Source organism: Balaenoptera musculus, chromosome 14, assembly GCF_009873245.2.
Source record: "Balaenoptera musculus isolate JJ_BM4_2016_0621 chromosome 14, mBalMus1.pri.v3, whole genome shotgun sequence".
Taxonomy (NCBI): Eukaryota; Metazoa; Chordata; class Mammalia; order Artiodactyla; family Balaenopteridae; genus Balaenoptera; species Balaenoptera musculus.
The window spans coordinates 81,919,680-81,941,826 of record NC_045798.1 but is presented as its reverse complement, the minus strand read 5'-3'; the positions used below and the strand labels follow the sequence as shown (position 1 = coordinate 81,941,826).

Here is a 22,147-nt window from a genome sequence, read left to right as displayed (position 1 = left end):
AACTAGTATTACTCTTACTTCCCTTATGACAGTTTGTAAACTGAGATTCAGAGAGGCTTAAGGAGCTGACCAGAATAAAGTAATCAGTAAGTGATGGAGCCACTTTTATTCTGAAATCTATGCATTTTCCATTGCACTATGTTCACCTGATATAAAACATACTGAGGTGTGAATTCATTCTTTACAGAATTTTATAAGGAAGAAACTTTCTAGCACAAATTACTTTCCTCCCAACCTATATTTTTCACTAACTTAATTCCATTTCCTGAATTGTTCTTACACATTTGTATCTAAGACATCTTCCAGAATTACCTGTTACATAATAAATAATTTATGATTTCCCACTTTTAATACACTAACACAATGTTCTATAAAGTACAAATAATTCAATCTCCCCTCCTATCTCTAAGGATGATAATTCCTCCTTTACCAACAAGACAAAGAAAACAGAGTGTGCAATCTGTGAAAATTAATTTGTCGTTGGTGGTGGTGGTGGAAGCAGAAACTAGATGTTTCCACCATTTTACTCGGCACACCTAAGAAATGAATTAACTATAACAAAAGTGAAGTAATTCTGCCTACTTCTATTTGCCAACAGCCATGTGAATTCAACCAGGAACTACATGTAACAAATTTTGAATGCCATTGTTCCTGATAATATCTTAACACATGAGATAGAGCAGCTGATCAAACTTTTAATAAGTATTTATTTACAGTAAGATGTATCAGCTATAAGGTGGGGTTTTTTTTTTTTTTTCAGGCAAGGCTTTATTGGGGCCCCTGCTGCAGCAGGGGGGAACAAGAACAAACAGTTTCTCTTTCTTGCTCGCTTCCTGAGTGGGGGGGCGAACTTGTTCCTTATATGGGGTGAGGGTAGGGGTGTGTCCAGGTGGTTTTTTAGTCAATTTGTCTTTATAACATTCAGACAATTCAGATATAGTGTTGGGTCAATATCATTTCACAGCATTTTAGATCACATGTACACTGATACTTTATTTTTGATGTTCAGGAGCATTCTTTTTCATAAAATAACCAAAGACTCCTCAGTTATACTTCCTAGGACATTATATCATTTAATAACCTTCAGATATGTTTTAGTATATTACTCTTTATCCAGTATCTTACCTCTGCTCTTAACTCATAGATCACTCTGTCACTGCTATTTTGAGATTTCGATCCTTCCTTTATATCTCCTGATATCTCTTCCATTTTATTTTTATGTTGACCATGAAGCATGTCAAACTGAAAAAAGAAAGTTAAAGTCATAATCACATGATATTACAAAGGCTGGTTCCAGGATAATTCACATTAGTCTTTCATTTTGCTTTCAGTTTTTTTTCTTTCTATGTATAACCTGGTAGGTTTTGTTGTTGCTATTATAAATATTGTAGTTGAACCATGTATTTCTTTACACTTGTAGTTGAAAACTCCTATGTTGTTGGAAAACAAATCAGCAAATCTCCATTAATCTAAATTCACAAGTTGACAATCGGCCAAACTTAGTTACCTCCACAGATTCTTAATAATGGACTAATTGGATTCTAAACTAATCCAATTAATTCTGATCTTTCAGTCTTGAATATTAGTCCCATAGTACTCTTTGTAATCCTACTTATGTATATTTTCTATGAAGTATAAATAGTGTATAGATTGTAACAGAGACAAATTTGGGCAATGGAAAAAATACATCTGTATAATGCTCAAGTTGGTAAAATGTATGTAGAACATCTATAAAAGAGGCCAATAAATTTCTATAGAAAACTACTGCAGGAAAACAGTATAAGTAATCTCTGGCACATCAAGACAATGGAACATTGTTCAGCACTAAAAAACAAACAAACAAACAAAAGTGCTATTAAACCATGAAAAGACATGGAGGAAACATCAAGGCATATTTTTAAGTGAAAGAAGCCAATCTGAAAAGGCTCCATACTGTATGATTCCAACTATATGACTTTCTAGAAAAGGCAGAACTATGTCATCAATAAAAAGATCAGTGGTTTCCAGGGCTTGGAGGAGGAAGGGGTGAATAGGTGGAGCACACAGGTTTTTGGGGCAGTGAAATTATTCTGTGTGATACTCTAATGATGGATGCATGTCCTTATACATTTGTCTAAACCAGTAATGTACAACACCAAGAGTGAACCTTAGGTAAACTATGGACTTTGGGTGATTATAATGTATCGTGTAGGTTTATCAATTGTAGTAAATGTACCACTGTGGTGAAGGACCTTGGTAATGGGGGAAGCTACCTATGAGTGCGGGGTGGGGTGCATATGGGAGATCTATGTACCTTCCATTCAATTTTGCAGTGAACCTAAAACCTAAGTCTATAAAAAGAAACATAGGAATGAGAAAAATCCTAGAAATGCAAACAATGATTTTTCCCCAGAGCTGTTCTTATAATTAGAAGTTTTCAGCAGAATCATGAAATTTGATATATATATAATATGTAGATATATACACATAGGCTATTTTGTTTTATTAACATGTTTTTCCTATACTATGTAGGTTTCCAGAATTAAAATTACATAATTTGTATGTAATCTGACAATAAATTAGAATATAAAAGCTATCATTATACCACTTATTTAAAATTTTAAAATAATCTTACTCATGTTATTATTGTTAATAGTAATATTAAGCATGTACTAGTCTCTAGGAACTGGACTTGATATATATTTCCTTACTTAATGCTAACAGTAATCCTCTGCATTAGGTATTATTATTATTACCCCCTATCTTAAAGAAAAATAAAACATATTTTTACTAGGCTTAAGTAGCATTCCCAAATTCACAAAGCTAATAACTGGGGGAAGCAAATTTGAGAACATTCTTGCCAAATGCATTACCTGAGTTCTTAAGCCAATGCATAAACCAATACTGCATTTATAGTTGTAAAGCTAAATGTCATAATAATTTTCTGAAAGGCAATAAGCTTATAGAAATAAATAACAGAGGGAGCATAACAGAAGATACTATCATGCCAACATACTACAAATGGACCATGGTGGAGGGAGGGGCTGATTTGCCAACTGCACAGAGGCTTCGTGTTCAGAATTGGTAATGTGGAAAACGCACCACGAAAGTCAAGAGTGAAACAGGACATTATGCCACAAAGTCCATTGGAAGGTTGTCTATGCATGTTTCACTCCACTTTCATGTCAGTTAAATTGAGAGTGTGGCATTAATCTCTAGCCAAAAGAAAAGAAAAGTCACTTTGCTAAAAAAAAGAATAACAAATTGCAAGCAACAGGTTTTGGGTTGTGTCCACCAAAAAATAAAATTTAACCCATTGTGGTAATTGAGTGCCCCTAGCTTAACTTCTGAAATCTTGGTCATTACTTCTCAGTGAACTAGATCAATCATAAACCCTCCCATTGTCAACAGAACTTTCAATAAACCACTCAAAGGAGAGAAGAAGCAGGAAAATACACTTTCATACGCAACAGTAGAGGGAATCCACAACAATTGACTAAAATAATTCTACTTTCATTCATCATTGTGAGCAGAAAATCAAGGATCTCTGGACATAGGAAGACCCCCAAGGCTATGAAAAAATACGACCAAGATTAAGAAACAGAATGTCTGATAGAAAACAAACAAAACAGAAAAAGGGTACAATTTAAGATATGAAAGAGAATGCTTTTTTTAAAAAATCTAATCACGATCTTCAGGAAAAAATGAATATATATTGCATTCATAAATTAAGGACAAAGCAATTTCAAAACTTTAAAGAACAATAATAGGATATTTTTTAAATGTGTCTAGCCGTCCTTCCTTCAGAAAAAAATTTACTAGAAAAGTTAGAAGACAGAGTTGAATGTTGGAGTGTACCCGTTCTCTTGACGCATTTGCTCCTTTGGAAAGCTCACGTGCACCCATGGCACTGCATGCCAGTCAAAAGGCTGACAACCTTCAAATGCCTCATTCCATCCTGAACGTCTCCCCTCAACTTCTGACCCACACACTCAACTTCCTACTTATCACTTCTATAGACTTTCAAAGCTTAACACTCTGAAAAGATTAAGTACTTCTCCTTCAAATGTTTCTCTGCTAGTCTTTGCCATCTCAACAAATATCACCTCCATCCTTCCCTTCGATCAGGCCAAAAATATTGGACTTATGATTAACTTTTTTCTTTCTTTGATATGCCACATTCAGACTAAAAACAAATCAATTGAACTTAGCCTTCAAATTATTTAATAAATCCATCCACTTTCTACCTTCACCACTACTGCCCTGATCAACCACCAAAATCTCAGTTATTTTAATAACTGCCACACTCTCTGCTTCTCCTCATGGATCTATATTCCCTTTCTCAAAACAGCCATCAAAAAAAGCTTTTTAGGGACTTCCCTGGTGGCACAGTGGTTAAAGCATCCGCCTGCCAATGCAAAGGACATAGGTTCGAGCCCTGGTCCGGGAAGATCCCACATGCCGTGGAGCAACTAAGCCTGCGTGCCACAACTACTGAGCCTGCGCTCTAGAGCCCACGAGCCACAACTACTGAAGCCCACGTGCCACAACTACTGAAGCCCGCGTGCCTAGAGCCCGTGTTCCACAATAATAGACGCCACCGCAATGAGAAGCCCGTGCACCGCAACAAAGAGTAGCCCCCGCTCGCTGCAACTAGAGAAAGCCCGCGTGCAACAACGAAGACCCAACGCAGCCAAATATAAATAAATAAATAAATTTATAAATTAAAAAAAAAAAAGCTTTTAAAAAAGTAAATCAAATCATGTAACTCCACTGCTCAGATCTTTCCAGAGGTTTCCCAATCCATTCAGAGTATAAGTCAAAGTCCTTATCAGCTGCTTGGTCCTATAACCCTCAGTCCTGGTCTCCTATTCTTATCTCTTATTCTAAGCCAGCCCCTCTAACCTCACAGTTCCTATGCACTCCAGACAGGCAAGAGCAAAAAAGAAAATAAAAACAGTAAATGAAATATTGAACAGCTAAAGCAATTAAAACAATATAACAGAAAAAAAATGATTAACAAATTAATGAAACAACTATACTCCCTCCTATTAAAAAACTGAGTTATTTTGATCATTTAATAATTATTTTTTGAACTCAAAATCCCTTTAATTTTGCCACTTACCTCTTCAACTTTAGATTTAGATTAATGGAGTTGTAACTAAAAATCTATTTAGCAAATGAAAAGTTGAAAGCCACAGATGGGGAGATGGTAAGGATTATTAATTTAGCAGAATTATGAATGTTATCCACAAATGATATATCACATTAGTTAAATTGAAAATGACAGAAATAGAAGGTATCTGATGAAGTGAATGAGTCAGAATTAGAAAGCATTTTCCAAGTTTACATCCCTTTATTTTAAATTCTGTTAAGTGTAGTCTCTTGCAATAGTTTTTTTTTTTTTTTTGAAATTGCATTACAGTATAATTCCAAAATTCCTCATTAAAATTCCTCTTTTCATACTGCAGTATTTGTGAAAGATTAAACCAGGCAACTTATCATATCTCTGACTTCAGAAATATCTGCCATAATTTGCTTCTGGAAAATTAGCAACATTACACATAAATATTTACTCTAATACATTTAGATTTAGCATAGAGTGGAAAAATCTTTCAGGAGAAAATGTCTAGAAAATAAAAATATTGTGTAACATAAATAAAAATATTTTCTTATTTAATCATATAATATAGGAGAAGGAAAATGCATTCAACATTCAATTAATCACCAAGCATCATGATTTCTTTCACTTGTATATTTCTCAACTCTCCACATCTCTCCACATCCCCCACCAAGCCTAGGGCATCTGATTATTTCTTTCCGGATTACCATGTTAGACTCACAACAGTTTCATCATCACCCATGCCCCCCAAATCTCTTCTTCACACTGAAGTTTGAGTTATTTGTTTTATTGTAATCAGATTGACCCTGGTCAACACACTTTAACGGCTCTTCCCATTGCCTTCATGTTGATACATACATTTATAATTTGGCTTTTGGGATAAGTATTGACTATCAACTAGTTCAGAATATAAGAACGAATGTTTAACAGTTAGGCAGGTTCTGGTAGGGATACCATATTCTTATGAAAGGTGAGGAATGTAAGAAGGAAATGTGCCCCAACAGAAGGCTACCCAAATGCAGTGGACCCAGGGACAGCTAACAACGAGGTTCAGTTCATTCAAATAACTTGAATCAACTGTAAGTGTACAGAGAAGCCTCCAAAATGTCATCATTTATATCATAGCTCCAAAACTTAGCCAAAAATTCTTTTAAGTAAACTTTACCTAAATCCCTCCCTCAACCTTAAAGAATGGTAGTAAAGACAGTTAGGAATGTTTAACTATGATTAATGCAAATTTTACTGTATCCTTCAAGTCAAAATAAAAGCACTAAATAACTGATTTTTGTGGTCTTTAAACTCTTTTTCTCTCATGCTAATGTATCCTCTACCTTTTTAAAGTTTGTCTTAAAATATTATATTTACTTAGATTCAAAAAGTAAACTTTCTGGTGAATTTTAAATATTGACACTTTAAATAAAATGGTTGCATCACACTTCATGCAGTATCTAAAATCCATAGAAATGTGATATTCACTGTCATCTGTTCAAAAAAAATTATGTTGTTAATTTTATTTCTTAAATTTTTATTTCTATTCCACCTCCTCCACATCATCTTACTGTAACATGTGTTTATACTTGAAAATGTTTTTACTCTACAACGTGCAATAAAAATATGTATATAAAATATGTGTGTATTATATATATTACAACTGTAAGGTTCCAAATGTTAAAAAGTTTCTTTTGGATTGAATTACCTTAACGATTATTACGGGTACGTGGTTGCTTAAAAGTAAGATGGGATAGCACATATTGTGATAAATAATTACTAAATATAAACTAATCATTTACTGGAAATGCATCTCTTTATGAGACACATAGACACATTTTTTCAATTAGTTTGTGTATCCATGGATGAAATTACTTACTGATAGAATAAAATAATAATTATCATCAGTTTTATTTATTCTTTTTAAAATATGAGCACTGAGAAAGTTGATCACACATGTTGACAGAAATGGAAGATATTTTGTTATACCAGTCATTGTTTTTGTTATTTTTTAATATCCTACTAAATATACGGCAAAGCTACATTTTGATTTTATATCAAAATTTATTTTTTATTATCTACAAACTGACCAATCCATTAGGTCCTATTCCAGTATTCTTATGAAAAGGAAAAGTAGGAACCACCTGACATGCCAAAGGTTTTGTGACTCATTCGTTAGTTGGCTTATTAATACCAATATTTTAAAATATCTCTGTGTCTGGCACTCTTTAGTTTTTCTCAGTCTGGCAAAATATTCTAAAATAATACTGGGGATTAGAAAGATAAATATGCCTCTCATTTGAGAAGTGGGTGGAGGGTAATGTGGGCTAAGAGAACTCGCTTGCAAAGTACTTCCTTAGGCAGATCAATTTTTGAAGGCCCCATGTGGAAGCTGGAAATCTGGGGTTGAAAACCAAATTACTATCCCTGTAGGGAACTGTGAGAAGAAGGCAGTGGTCTGGTGGTGTTAATTATTTTAATGACTGCAATCTCTCCATGAAAACAGAGCAATGAGAATAACAAACTAAAAAACCTATGGATGCCTACAGCAAAATTAGGTGACAAGTTGTCCCTATGAACTCCAAGATACAAGTGCGTTAAGACAACCCACTCACAGCTTCAAGAATTGCAGGAGAGCAGCACCTGCTTGAGAAAACTAAAGGGAATCATCATGATCTGAGAACAGGAGAACCCCAAACTGACAATATACAATACCTGGGAAGTGTGTCAGGTCAACATGAAAACAGTAGATGAAACTAGGGGAGTTTCACAATTTCTAATTTGGGAGCTTATGCAAGAGGGCCATTGTAAAGTCTGAAGAACTGGAGCAGTCTCTACCCTATATACTCTTAAAAAAAAGCAGACAAGACTTCTTTTAAAAATACCCCTCCCCTCAGAGGGTAATGCCGAGAACAGAATCCACATTGAGAGGAACAGTGGCAATAAAGGCAGAGAAGGGATCCGGGTAGAAGTCCGCTGGAGAACAGGGCCAGGAGGTTTTGGAGAGGACAAAGCCATAATTTGGGGCACATTGCACAAATATTAAGAGTAATGAGTTATAAAGCAGTGAAGCTAGCAAACATTTCTTTATTCACCCACTTTCCCTTCAATGTACCAAAAAAAACTAAATCCATTTAAGAATGAGCAACAAAAGAGGGTCATAGTTGAATCACATGTAGTGTTATATACGGACAAAAGAATGAGGAATAGAATAATCTTGAATACAATGAGAATATGGTATAAATAGTGAGAACATTCTAGAAATACATGCCCACTAGAGAAAAAGAAGAATCAAATTTTTCGATGTGACAAAAACATCAATAAAATTATAAATAACATGAAAGAGCAATGCAACCAAGAATTTTAAATATTCAGAACTGTAATAATATTCAGGAAAGAATTAGAAATAAAAATCACTTCCGAATAAGCTAAAAGGAACACAAGAGCAAAAAAGTGCAACAGATGCTGCCATAAGAGACAAGGTAAAAAGAAATAAGATGCTAAATAACCAAAAGTAATGAACAAACTGTGATGAACAGAGGAGAATGATAAAGAAGATTCAACATATTTATAAATTTACCAGTTCTTTCCACTGAAATGGCCTGGAAATAATGACCATCTCAGCACATTTCTACACACAGATTGTGGTCTTGAGCTATTCCTCACTGAGAATCCAGGGCTCTGAAGAAATGGCTTATTCCAGACCTAAAACAAAGATATTTTGGTATATCTAGTATATTTTGTCATACCACAGAGTAAGGAAACTATAAAAGTTTGCTAGGATTGCATCAAATGTTCTCAGTAGCCAATATTAAGAAGTTTCTGCTCTCTAAATATGGGAATTTTTGAATATAAGTAGAGATAATAATTGCAGTATGTTAAAGCACACTCAGTAAGTTTAAATTCATGAATTCATAATGATACTAAAAATACTAGTTTGATTAACACTGGGGAATGCTAGTGAATTAATTTATTATTTTGTAAATTGGTAGAGAAAGGGAAAATAATCTCTCATGTATCCTGACTATATCTAAATGCATAAAGTATTATGTGAGAAGTTCTCTTCATTTAAATATTCCAACTAATAGCTTAAGGAGAAATAAGAGAATATCACAATTTTGCAGCCCCGAATTAATTGATGGTTCTAGGCAATAAGCATAGGTCTGCTAGCACCTCAGGGACACCCAAATACCATGTGCTTCTTAAGGGAAGAATACCCCACCTAGGAGAACATCCTGAAAGAGAATTATGTCAAACCTATTGATCCAGCTCCCATTTTATAAGAAATATAGAGAATAGAGAAACATAACAAATCCTACCTTAGGATGCAATCTCTAAAATCCAAAATAAAACTTCACAGGACAAATGACTTGGCTTTTTAAATAAATTATAAGAAGGAAAAAAGGAAAAAGAAATATAAAGAAAAACCTACATATTAAAACACACTTAAAAAGATATATCCAATTAAAATGTCTGAGCTTCATGTGAATATTTATCTCTTGATAAATTAGTAAAATAAAGGGTGATTAACAGCTTAGAAACCATGTAAAAAATAAAATGTTACACAAAAAAGGGTAATGACCTTTGTTCTTTTAATTCAGTAAAAAATAAAATATCTTGAATAAAAATATGTGTTATTTTAAAACAGGTTATCATGACTTATCAAAACATTCACAAAACATATATAAACCCATATTCTGTATAAAAATTGACTGCTTTTGCAAAAAATAATATTTAAAGGGAAACAAGATTAAAAAAAAACATACTTCTAATACATAATCAAAACGATACTGACTGCTAAACAAGATGGAGTCAAAGAAGCTAAATATGCCAACCTGAAACCACTAAAAAGCAAGAAAAATGGAAGAAACAATTGTTGTAAAGACATTGATTATCAGGCAATCCCTGAGAAAACAAAAAGCGCCCTAAAAATAGCCAGTTTATTACCTGGAAGGAGTTTCAGTTCACAGGGGAGGGAGGGGAAGCAAGGAAGAAGCTGTTGGTCCCCCCGAGTTTGGGTGGAGCTGGGAGTGATGGGATGAGGGGTAGCTGAGGCAAAGGTACCACAGCGGAGAGAACGGAGCAGAGGGGAACCCTGGAGGTCTGCAGAGTACTCACCAGGGTGGTGATCTGAACATACTTGTAAGAAAACTAACCCCCAAGAGAATTAAAAGAAACACCGCCTAGGACTCACATAAGGCCAGTAATAATTCCTATTCCCAGCTGCCAAAATGGAAGACCTCATAATTCACATTTCCATTACAAAAAGGACTCAGAATGGTTTTGCCTCCACACTCAGTAGGAAATATAGCCTTAGACTAAATGCTGCTCTGGTCTTATCTAACAAGGCTTAAAGGCTTCAAGACAAAAAAGATTAAATTATCTCCAAGTAATAAAACTACATCTCTGAACAAAGCTCAAAAATAATTTTAAAAAATGAAAATATTCAGTGCCACCCAACAAGATAAAATTGCTAATTACAGAAGTCCAGTCAAAAATTTCATGTCATGCAAACAAATAGGAATGCGTGACCCATAATGAGGAGAAAAATTCATCAGTTGAAACTGGCCCGAAAGAACAAAGATGATAGAATTAGAAGTGACCAAGAGGGCTTAATGTTCCCCTCAGTCTGACTAAAATTAGAGGGGTTTATTTGTGACTACAGGTTCTTGGCTTTCATTGTCTTAGAGTGTTTATTTTGAAAACAACAACAACAACTTGTAATAGTAAATTCTTTCCCTGCCCCTTTGAGGCATAAATCTGCGAGCCTCTTGCCAGCTTTATAACCCAGGGAGGTCCTTCTCTAGGACCTGGGAACTATCTCTTTGAAATGTAAACATTGAAGGAGATAGCACCTCTATTGCCTGGTCTCTATGGGAAGGCAGTTAGCAAACAGTGATAACTTAATCATAGCGAAGAACATTTGAAAACTCAGGAACAACCAAGGTGCTTGGTATATGTCACTGACCAAACTTCCCCTTCCAAGCCTTCCAGTACTCACCATTCACTCACCCCAGTAGGACTACACTGGGAGTCAATTAGCAAACAGTGGGACAACTTCAAGAGTCTTAACGTACTTATAATTGGCATCCCTGATGAAGGGATGAAGACAAATATTTAAAAAACATAATGACGAGAAATTTTCCAAATTTAATAAAAAAGTATGAACACACAGATCCAAGAAATTCAACACACCCCCAAGAACAAAGATATATACAGAGGTCACAGCAACACACATTAAAATCAAATTGCTCAAAGCCAGCAATGAAGAAAGTCTTCTTTTTTTCCATTTATAACTATCAAATGTGCCTTAAAATATTTTTTGTATATTTTTCCAGTTTACTGAGACATAATTGACATGTAACATTGTGTAAGTTGAAGGTGTACAGTGTGATGATGTGATACACCTACATATTGTGAAATGTTTACAATAATAAGGTTAGTTAACACATCCTTCACTTCACATAATTACCATTTTGTTGTTGTTGTTATGGTGAAAACATTAAAGCTCTACTCTCATAGTAACTTTTGAGTTACTATGTAGTAACTCAATACAATATTATTAACTACAGTTATCACACTGTCTTCCAAAGTGGCTGTATCATTTTGCATTCTCACCAGCAATGAATGAGAATTCCTGTTGCTCCACATCCTAGCCAGCATTTGGTGTCAAGTGTTCTGGATTTTGGACACTCTCATAGGTATGTAGTGGTATTTCACTGTTGTTTTAGTTTGCATTTTCCTGATGACATAGGATGTGTGAGCATCTTTTGATATGTTTATTCTCCATCTGCACATCTTCGGTGAAGTGTCTGTTCAAGTCTGGCCCATTCTTTAATCCAATTGTTTATCTTCTTATTGTTGAGCTTTAAGTGTTCTTTGTATACTTTGGATAATGGTCCTTCATCAGATGTGTCAAATGTTTTTCTTTGTTTTCTTTGTTTTCCTACTTAGTCTTGGTCTCTTGATGACCTGTACTTCTGTCAAAATCAAAGTTTTCATTTAAGAAAAGTAATATAATTTTAAAATGTTTACCTCTTGCTTCAGACATGAATAAAACAGCTAAATGTTAATATATTTTCTTATGGGAAACAGAAACTTATGCCTCCCAATATTTTTTTCTACATGAGGTTGCCATAAAAAAAAATCAACATGTTTATGTTCTTGAGTTGTAACAGGAAGAATTGGTAGGAAGGCAGATTATAGAAACTCTATTCAAAAACCTATGTAAGTTGAAAGAAGCCAGTCATAAATTTCCATTTATATGAAATGCCCAGCATAGGTAAATCTACAGTATTAAATTAGATTAGTAATTAACTAAAGCTGTGGGGATTGGAGGGAAATAAGAAGTCACTGCTAATGGATCTAGGGTTTCTTTCTGGACTGATGAAATGTTCTAAAGTCGATTATGGTGACAGTTGCACAACTCTGTGAATATATTAAAAAAACACCAAATTATATGTTTTACAATCAATTGTATGGTAAGTGAATTATATCTCAATAAATCTATTAAAATATGTAAAAAGCAAAGATTATTTTAGTCAAGAGATTTATAGCAATTACACCTTCTGATTTAATTTTAAAATCACAAAGAGCTTCTGTTAGAAGCATACTTAATCAAACTATCTGAAACACAATACGAGTTTTCAAAACCTCTTAATTTGTCTCATTGGCACCCTTATTTTATGAAGAATCAAAAAGCCTCATCACCCACTTCTCTATGTATTTCATAATTAAACATTGAGAAGGTAATTCAAAATGAATTTGAACATTTCACACAAACTCTCTCTGTCAATATTAAAATGGCACCTGAACTTATGCATATGATGCTGCTGGTAATGTAATTAAGTTATTCTTGGAAACATTCCATTTTACATGATTTTTCACTAATTTGGTGACTTGAAATTTGTTAATACATTCTTACTCTCCCTTAACATATGGCGTTTTGAAATCATTGGAGACTGGAGCCTGACCTGTACAAATCTTTCCCACAACCAAATAGTTGATAAAATCACTTTTCTTCTTTGGGATTTTATGCTTTTTTGTGTAAACAATGCAATGTCTAGAATCAGCTAAAGCCATCTAAATAGTGAAAAAAAAGTCAGAACAATGGAAAATAGGCCAAAGAAATCATAAAATATATAAAGTATATATTTCACTTTATAATTGATGTTACTAACTAGGAGTACATGTAGTGCTTCCAATGCCAACTTTACAACTGGCAAAAGAGAGAAAAATCATTGAGTGGAGATAAATGAGGACTTGCAGAGAGCAGATATGTTCAAGTTATGACTTTTTCAGTAAGGTTGGTGTATTAAGGTTCTTTAGAGAAACAGACTAAGACATATACACACACACACACACACACATATATATATATATATATACACACACACACACATATTCCCAAGATCTATAGTCGGCAAGCTGGAGACCAAGGAGTGCCAGTGGTGAAAGCTCCAGTCCAAGTTAAAAGACCTGAGAACCAGAAGGGCTCATGGTAGAGCTCCCGCTTGAGTCAACAGGTTCCAGATCCAGGAAAAAGCTGATGTTTCAGTTCAAGTCCAAAACCAGGGCAAAACTGATGCCCCAGGTCAGAGACAGTCGGGCAGAATGAATTCCCTCTTACCTGCACGAGAGTTGGACTTTTTGTTTATTCAGGCCTTCAGTTGATTAGATGAGGCCCACTCACATTAGGAAGGGCAATGTGCTTTACTCAGTCTACTCATTCAAATGCTAATCTCATGCCAAAACACCCTCACAGACACACCCAGAATAATGTTTGACCAGATATCTGGGCAATTGGTGGTGGCCAAGTCAAGTCAATCTTTAACATAAAATGGTCACAACTGGTTTTGGAGATTTCCACAGTCCCCGTTCCCCTCCCCAGGTGATGTTTTAGAGCAGCAGATATCAATTTAAGGTGCACACCAGGTTAACGAACTTCTAAAAATACAGATATGTAATTGGTATGCCTAACCAATTAAATCAAAATCTTTCAAGAGACAGCTGGACAGATATATTTTTAAAAATTATTTTCAGTTGAATCTAATGGATTCTGCTAATTCAGTACAATTGGATTAAAAGATTATTTACCATTTTTCATAATATCCTGATTATCCATGTGAGAACTCTCATGAGATTTCATCAGCAACTCATTTTGTATATATCAGAAGACGTTTAATGTGAATATAGAATTATATCTTCGACCGGCTTTGATCGTAACCTCAGAACTATATTACAAAGGAAAATTTCCTCAAGTGATATACATTCTAAAGTGCATTTCAAAGAATACTCTTTGTTCTTGTGTGTCACCTGTGCCTTTTCAGTTCTCCCATATGATACCTATAAAAATACTAGCTAAAGGAGCCTTCTGTCTTTATGATTTCTTAACTCTCTTTAAAGCTTCTGGTACTAATTAGGATGCACCACAGCCCTGAAGAGGAGACAGTGATGCCTTGAGTCTCCACCACATCCATAGCCCTTTCTCATCAGAGCAGCTACACTCAGTCCCTCCCACATAACTTGCCGTACTTTGAGATGTGATCCTGGACACAATCCCGAGGATGCCTCATTCAAATGCTGCTGTCTAGAAGGTGGTCAGTGACCCATAAAATAATCTAAGACAGGAACTCATTTCACCAGGGGGTAATAATTAAATGAAAAGAGACTGAAAACCACATAAAGCCCTGCACATAGAAGTTCACAGCAGCCTTATCCATAACTGCTAAAACTTGAAAGCAACCAAGATGTCCCTCAGCAGGTAGCTGGATAAACTGTGGTACATCCATTCAATGGAATATTACTTAGCACTAAAAAGAAAGGAGCTATCAAGTTGTGAAAAGACATGGAGGAAAGCATATCACTAAGTGAAAGAAGTCAATCTTAAGAAGTTACGTACTGTATGATTCCAACTATATGACATTCTGAAAAGGCAAATCTATGGAGACAAGAAAATATCAGTGGTTGCCAGGTGTTGAAGGAGGTGGGGCAAGGAAGGATGACTATGTGGAACACAGAGGATTTTGGGGACAGTAAAAACAGTACATATGGGGCTTCCCTGGTGGCGCAGTGGTTGAGAATCTGCCTGCCAATGCAGGGGACACGGGTTCGAGCCCGGGTCTGGGAAGATCCCACATGCCGTGGAGCAACTAGGCCCGTGAGCCACAATTACTGAGCCTGCGCGTCTGGAGCCTGTGCTCCACAGCAAGAGAGGCCACGATAGTGAGCGGCCCGCGCACCGCGATGAAGAGTGGCCGCCACTTGCCGCAACTAGAGAAAGCCCTCACACAGAAACGAAGACCCAACACAGCCATAAATAAATAAATAAATAATTTTTAAAAAAACCAACACTACGTATGATACCATAATGGCGGAAATATATCATTATACATTTGTCTAAACGCATAGAATGTACCCTAAGGTACATTCACACTGAACGAACTCTAAGGTAAATGGTGGACTTTGGGTGATTATGATGTGTCAGCGTAGATTCATCCTTGGTAAAAAATGTACCATTCTGTTGAGTGATGTTGACAACTGGAAAGGCTTGTATGTGTAGGGACAGGAGGCATATGGGAAATCTCCACTTTGGAGAGCAGTATAGAGGTTCCTCCAAAAATTAAAAATATAAGTACCATGTGATCCAGCAATCCCACTTCTGCGTATATAACCAAAATAATTGAAATCAGGATCGCTAAGAGATACCTGCATCCTCACATTTACTGCATCATTTTTCACAACAGCCAAGATATGGGAACAACCCAAATGTCCATTGACAGATGAATGAATACAGAAAATGAGGTATATACGTACAATGGAATATCATTCAGCCTTAAAAGTAAGGAAATCCTGCCACTTGCAACAACATGGATGAACCTAGAGGAAATTATGCTAAGTGAAATAAATCAGTAACAGAAAGACAAATATGGCATGATGCCACTTATATGAGGTATTTCTAAAATAGTCAAATTTACACAAGCAGAGAATAGAATGGTGGTTACCAGGGGCTGGGGGCGGGGGGAGGGCAAAATGGGGAGTTGTTTTTAAATGAATACAAAGTTTCTGTTGTGCGAGATGAATAAGTTTTAGAGATCTGTTGTACAACATAGTACTTTAGTTAACAATATGGTATTGTGTCCTTTAAAATATTGGGTCGGCCAAAAAGTTCCTTTGGTTTTTAAGTAAAAATAAAAGACATATTTTTCATTTTCACCAAGAACTTTATTGAACAACATATTCACCCTTTTCTTCCACTACCTTCTGCCATTTTTCAGGCAACTTCATAATTCCATCTTCCCAAAACTTTTTATCATTTTGAGCAAAGAACTGTTCTAGGTGCCTTTTACAGTCTTCCAGGGAATTGAAATGTTTTATATTAAGAGAATTTTGTAAAGACCGAAATAAATGGAAATCCAAAGGTGCAATGTGTGGTGAATACGGCGGATGAATCAGAACTTCCCAGTCAAGCTGTGACAGTTTTTGCCTGGTCATCAAAGAAACACGCAGTCTTGCATTATTCTGATGGAAGATTACGCATTTTCTGTTGACTAATTCTGGATGCTTTTCATCGAGTGCTGCTTTCAGTTGGTCTAACTGCCAGCAGTACTTGTTGGAATTAATCATTTGATTTTCCAGAAGGAGCTCATAATAGAGAACTCCCTTCCAATTCCACCATATACACAACATCACCTTCTTTGGATGAAGACCGGCCTTTGGTGTGGTTGGTGGTGGTTCATTTCACTTGCCCCACGATCTCTTCCATTCCACATTGTTGTACAGTATCCACTTTTCATCGCCCATCACAATTTGTTTTAAAAACAGAACTTTTTCATTACATTTTGGTAGAGGATTGCATGCGGAAATACGGTCAAGAAGGTTTTTTTCACTTAACTTATGTAGAACCCAAACATCAAAGCAATTAAAATAACCATTTGCACCAATAGCTGGTGCAAATGATTTTCAAAACTTGACTTGGATATTTTGAGTATGTTGGCTATCTCTGCGTGGTATAACGTTGACTGTTCTCAATTAATGTCTCGATTTGATCACCATCAACTTCAACTGGTCTACTGGACCGCGGAGCATCATCCAGTGAGAAATCTCCAGCATGAAACTTCACAAACCACTTTTGACACATTCGATCACAGCACCTTCTCCATACACTGCACAAATCTATTTTTGCGTATCAGTTGTGTTTTTACCTTTCTTGAAATAATAAAGCATAATATGCTGAAAATATTGCTGTTTTCTTCCATCTTCAATATTAAAATGGCTACACAAACATTCACCAGTTTTGATTAGTTTTTTTTTTAAATGAACGCTGATACGACAGCTGTCTCAGTACAATCTAACAAAATTGTTTCGAATGAAGTTAAAGACAACTAAGCACTACTAGAGCCAGCTTATGGAAAAAAAAAAACAAAACGAGTTTTTTAGCCAACCCCAAATATTAAGAGGATAGATCTCATGTGAAGTGTTCTTACCACAAACAAGCACACACACACATATACACATAAGAACACAAGAAAAATGCTGGAGTTGATGTGTAAGTTTAGTGCCTTGGTGTGATGGTAGTACCATAGATGTATGCATATGTCCAAACTCATCAAAATGCATACACTGTGCTCAATTTTTTGTATATCATTTATACCTCAGTAAAGCTAAACAAAATCATTAGAAACACTTGGAACACCCCACCACCAAAAAAAAAATGTCACCCTCTAAACCCCCCGCAATCATGCACTCCTAACTCCAGTGTCCTTGTCTTTAAACTATATATTTGAAAAAATAAAAAGGGACGTTTATAGAGTTACAAAATGATACATAATGTATTTGAAAAGAATGAACAATTTTTAATTTATTTTTCCAGATCTTTTATATCATAGAGAATTTTTAAATTGCATGCTATACATTCCTGTTTTATAGCTGATTCTTTCACTCAGGTGTATACAATCAACACCTTTGGTGTCAGTACACGGCAGGGCTAAGATGAGCAGGGTGCCTTGATCCAATCTCCTTTTCAACATGAAAACTGCTCCTGCAGGTAAAAATCCTCATGCTATTTACTAAAAGGAAGATCCTTATCTCCAGAATGGTCTTAACTGAATGTCCCTGCATAGGGATTTCTTATAGGAAAAGATAAAACCAGAATCTTTGGATTTATGAGGCATGCATGCATCGCTGGAAAGTGTCCTGTCAGCTGGAATAGAAAATAAAGATGTTTTGCAGACTGAATGTTCCTCTCTATGTGAGGCCATTGTCACTGTGTCACTCTCTTAGGGACCTTATCTTTTACTTCTTTTCAACTGACTTTTAACATCATTCTCAAACTATTAATTTGTATAGATTAATTAAATATCAGCTGACTCCTTTGTACTGTATTTTAAATTTTAAAATAGTGTTGGTTAACTTAAACAGATGCTAAAACATCTGATTTCAACCTATCTTTTCCTTTATCATCTTATGTTTCTACAAGTAAAGTAGATTCTGAAGAGCCTAATTTTCTTTCGTAATACTTACAATAGCCTTAGAGTTAAGGAAGTCATCTCGGTGTTCTGAGGGTTACCTTGGTGATGTCTCTGAATTATCCACTAGTAGTTCAATTAATTCTGACTTATGTAATTTAGTGCTTACATTATTCTTAATTACGTTTGTTTAAAAAGGTCTTGAAGGCACTTATATGAGCAAAGTGGTGTCCCATAGGCTTCATTGTTCTTATACATTTATAGAATTCTAATATGGTATTTTATCAGCCTCACTCTTTGTCCTGATAAGCTAATTTGTACCTGGCAAAGAACAAGCTAAACAGATTTTCATGATGGATAGGATATTAGGGGCAAAAGTTCACTCCGGCGCCCTGGAAAATCTAAAATCTTCAGGGATGTAGAGCAGTAACCTCACCAGGTAATAAAAGACTTGACATGTACACACTGCTTTATTTAAAATCAAATGCCCTTCCATGAAAAAATATTAAAAAGAAATAACTAGCAAAACAACAACAAAAAAAGACAAAACTAGGATCTCAACTACTCTCCTTACACTATAGCCATAGCCACCATTCAGGAATACAAGCATACAGAGCTAGATAAAAAAGCTTTGGTCATCACAAATCATAACCATGTTTGATCAGCACTGCATAGAGGGAAATGAATAAAGCAGACGTGACATATATTATCATGAAATTCAGAGTTCAGTGGGAAAGGCAAACAGAAAGTAAACAAAAAAGTAATTGCAGTCGATAAGGTCTTTTAAAAATCTTGTACATTTCTCTAAGGGAAAATAGTAAAGGAAGTTTTTTCGGGAATAAAACCATTCCTTTTTATAAAGTGACATGTAAACTGAAGTTAATGGCAAGATGTGACTGGTGGATGGGAGGTGAAAGGGTTGTTGTGTGACTGTTTCAATGAAAAAAAAAACAGCCTGAAACAGAAAATATAAACATAAACACACACACACACACACACACACACACACACACACACACACACACATATATGGCAATGAGTACTCGCCTGTGAATAAGTGAAACAATGTACAGCACTCCTGGCCGGGTCCATACAAACCGTCCTCATGTGACCCCCAGCCCCATTCTCTCCTGTGTCTAATCTCTGGTCTGATGCAGAGTGTCCAGCTACATGACCTCTGAGAGCTCAGGGCACAGCGGAGTCACTGACAGAAGGAGAAGGCTGGACTCCAAACACAGGTAGGGAATGTATATGCGTCAAAAATAGCTCACTGCTGGGTACTGTCTGCTGGAATTTGGGGCATTGCCTTTTAGAGCAGTTGGGGTGGAAAGAGGGGTATTATTATCGGGCACCCACTAAACTGTCAACATCAGGTGGCTTAGCCAGCTGGACCTGGATTGCGGGAAGTCACTGAAGTGTTTTTATGATCCAGTTTACGTTTCGAGAACTATCACCCTGCTTGCTGGGTGGACAAGTGAATAGGTCCACAGTGCTGGGCAAGGGACCTAGAGGAGAGGGCAGAGTAGGAGACGGATGGCTCCGCCTGGGTGAGGGAAGGGTGGGAGCTACAGTGTGGAGTTAGAATTGACAAGATACATTAATGTTCTGGGTCATTTCTAGGGAGTGTTTCCTTTAAGCCACAAAAATAGCAATATGAGACAGCTTTGAAATTAGCTTCGAGCTAACAACTGTACTCATACTCTACCATATACCTATTTCAAGTAAGTATCTTCAAGGACCCTCTCTTATGTGGGCAGAGTAGCTCCCACATGACACAACCTTTTTTAAAGTGAAGGTATCAGTATAGAATTTTAGCTACAGATAACTCATAATTCTAACCTTCTATTTCCCTCAAATGAGAAAGGTGTTTTGAGGTGTTTCAGATAAGGCTTCAGTGTCAGCTATGAGTACCATAAAGAGGCCCCATGAAGCCTGTGTCTCCCTAAGTACTTAATACAAATATTTATAAAATATTTATAAAATATTTGTAAAGGAACACTGTAAATTATAAACTACTAGAAATGTTGCTATTATCACAAAAAGTTAAAAGATTTCTAAATAAAATCCTTAAAAAAATACCAGGTGAAAACACAAAAGTTTCAAAGAAAGATTAAAAAGTTACAATTTCCGTTTTTTAGCTTGAGACCAATTTTAAAATGCTAGCAGTTTTCTCCACATATGGTAAAAAAAATCTTCCATTATGAAAAGAATCAGTCATTTATTGTTAAAGCAAGGTACCATACTTATTTGTACTCAGTGTTACTTATCTGAATATTTGGTTCTCTAGATCATGAGATTTCATAAAAATTGTCATTACAGCACTCTTGTAATTCATAATCTAATTCCAAATCAATATTTACAGACGTGCAGAGGAAAAGCTAACTAAGTATTAAATTCAGCATGGGAACAGCATTTTGAATATAACCAACTCTGCTACTCATCGTCTTGGTTGCATTTTAAATACCTATTCGATTTTACAATTAAATTCTCATATTTACTCTTCTCTAAATGTCAGTAATTTAAGAAAGATTTCCCTCTAAAGCACACCAGACTTCCAAATACATTTTTAAAAATTCTGGTCTATTAAGCACATCTGTTTCTAGCTCTAAAAATTGCTAAATTTTCCAGCAGCCAGTTTTTAGCCAGGCGTGTATTTGTTTGTAAGTTTCATGCATCTAAAAAAGAATTACACGGTATTCAAAAATTTTCATAGATGAAGAGCTACAGTGAAAGAAAAGGTCATTTATCAGAATTGTTGAGAAGTGGAATAAGAAAGGAGAATTCATACGAAGGTCCAGAGGATGTATCATAATAACTTTTTCTGATTGTCAATCAACTTATGGGAATGTAAAATATTTTACACTTTAATTACTGTACAATGACCTTTCTAAATGTACCGTAAGATTATTGTTCTCTTATAATCTATAATAAAACAATTAAACAAAGAATATATAAAAATTACATGTGACTAAGTATTTTTATTTATTGTCTAAAATTTTTTTTAAACATTCCATAATGTTTTATAAAAATAACTTAAATATATGTGTATGCCACATGACTTCCAAAGGCTCTATGAATATCATAAACCCCCTTTAGGAAGTGGAAAGAAATATTTTTTAAAAATAATCCCATATAAATAATTCAAACAATATTTTAAAAATCTCTGTTAAATTAACTTTCCATCATCTACAATAAAAACTCTTTCTTTCATTGTCACTTTTCTTCATTGTTCAAAGTTGTAGTTCATCTAACTGAAACATGCATTCAAAAGTTTAAATATTTAAACAAATTTTCCGTAACAATTTTGAAGTTTCCTTTGTTCCAAAAGCCCTATCATTTTATCTAGTAGAAGGGTCACATATGTATTAATATATACTTCTGTATGGGCATCAAAATATAGACCTAATTTACACTGTAAAATGCTATGTTGATTTTATTTTTTCTCATCTATAAAGCTTTCTTCAGCAATGTAAAGTAGACATTTTCCAATTTGATACCCCAAAATATCATCTTTGAATAGAAAGCATTAAACATTTTAAACTATATGTATCATTTTGTAAACCAACTAAAAACCATGACTTTTTTCAAAAAC

The 22,147-nt window shown here is 35.2% G+C and overlaps 1 protein-coding gene across 1 annotated transcript in view; it reads right to left on the bottom strand.

The window, feature by feature from the left end:
* Positions 1 to 22,147, bottom strand: part of CCDC102B (coiled-coil domain containing 102B) — a 222,068-nt gene that overhangs the window by 146,685 nt on the left and 53,236 nt on the right. The window contains exon 5 of the mRNA XM_036823290.1: positions 1,126 to 1,242. Coding sequence (XP_036679185.1) covers positions 1,126 to 1,242 — 117 coding nt within the window. The remainder of the gene's footprint in view (positions 1 to 1,125; positions 1,243 to 22,147) is intronic.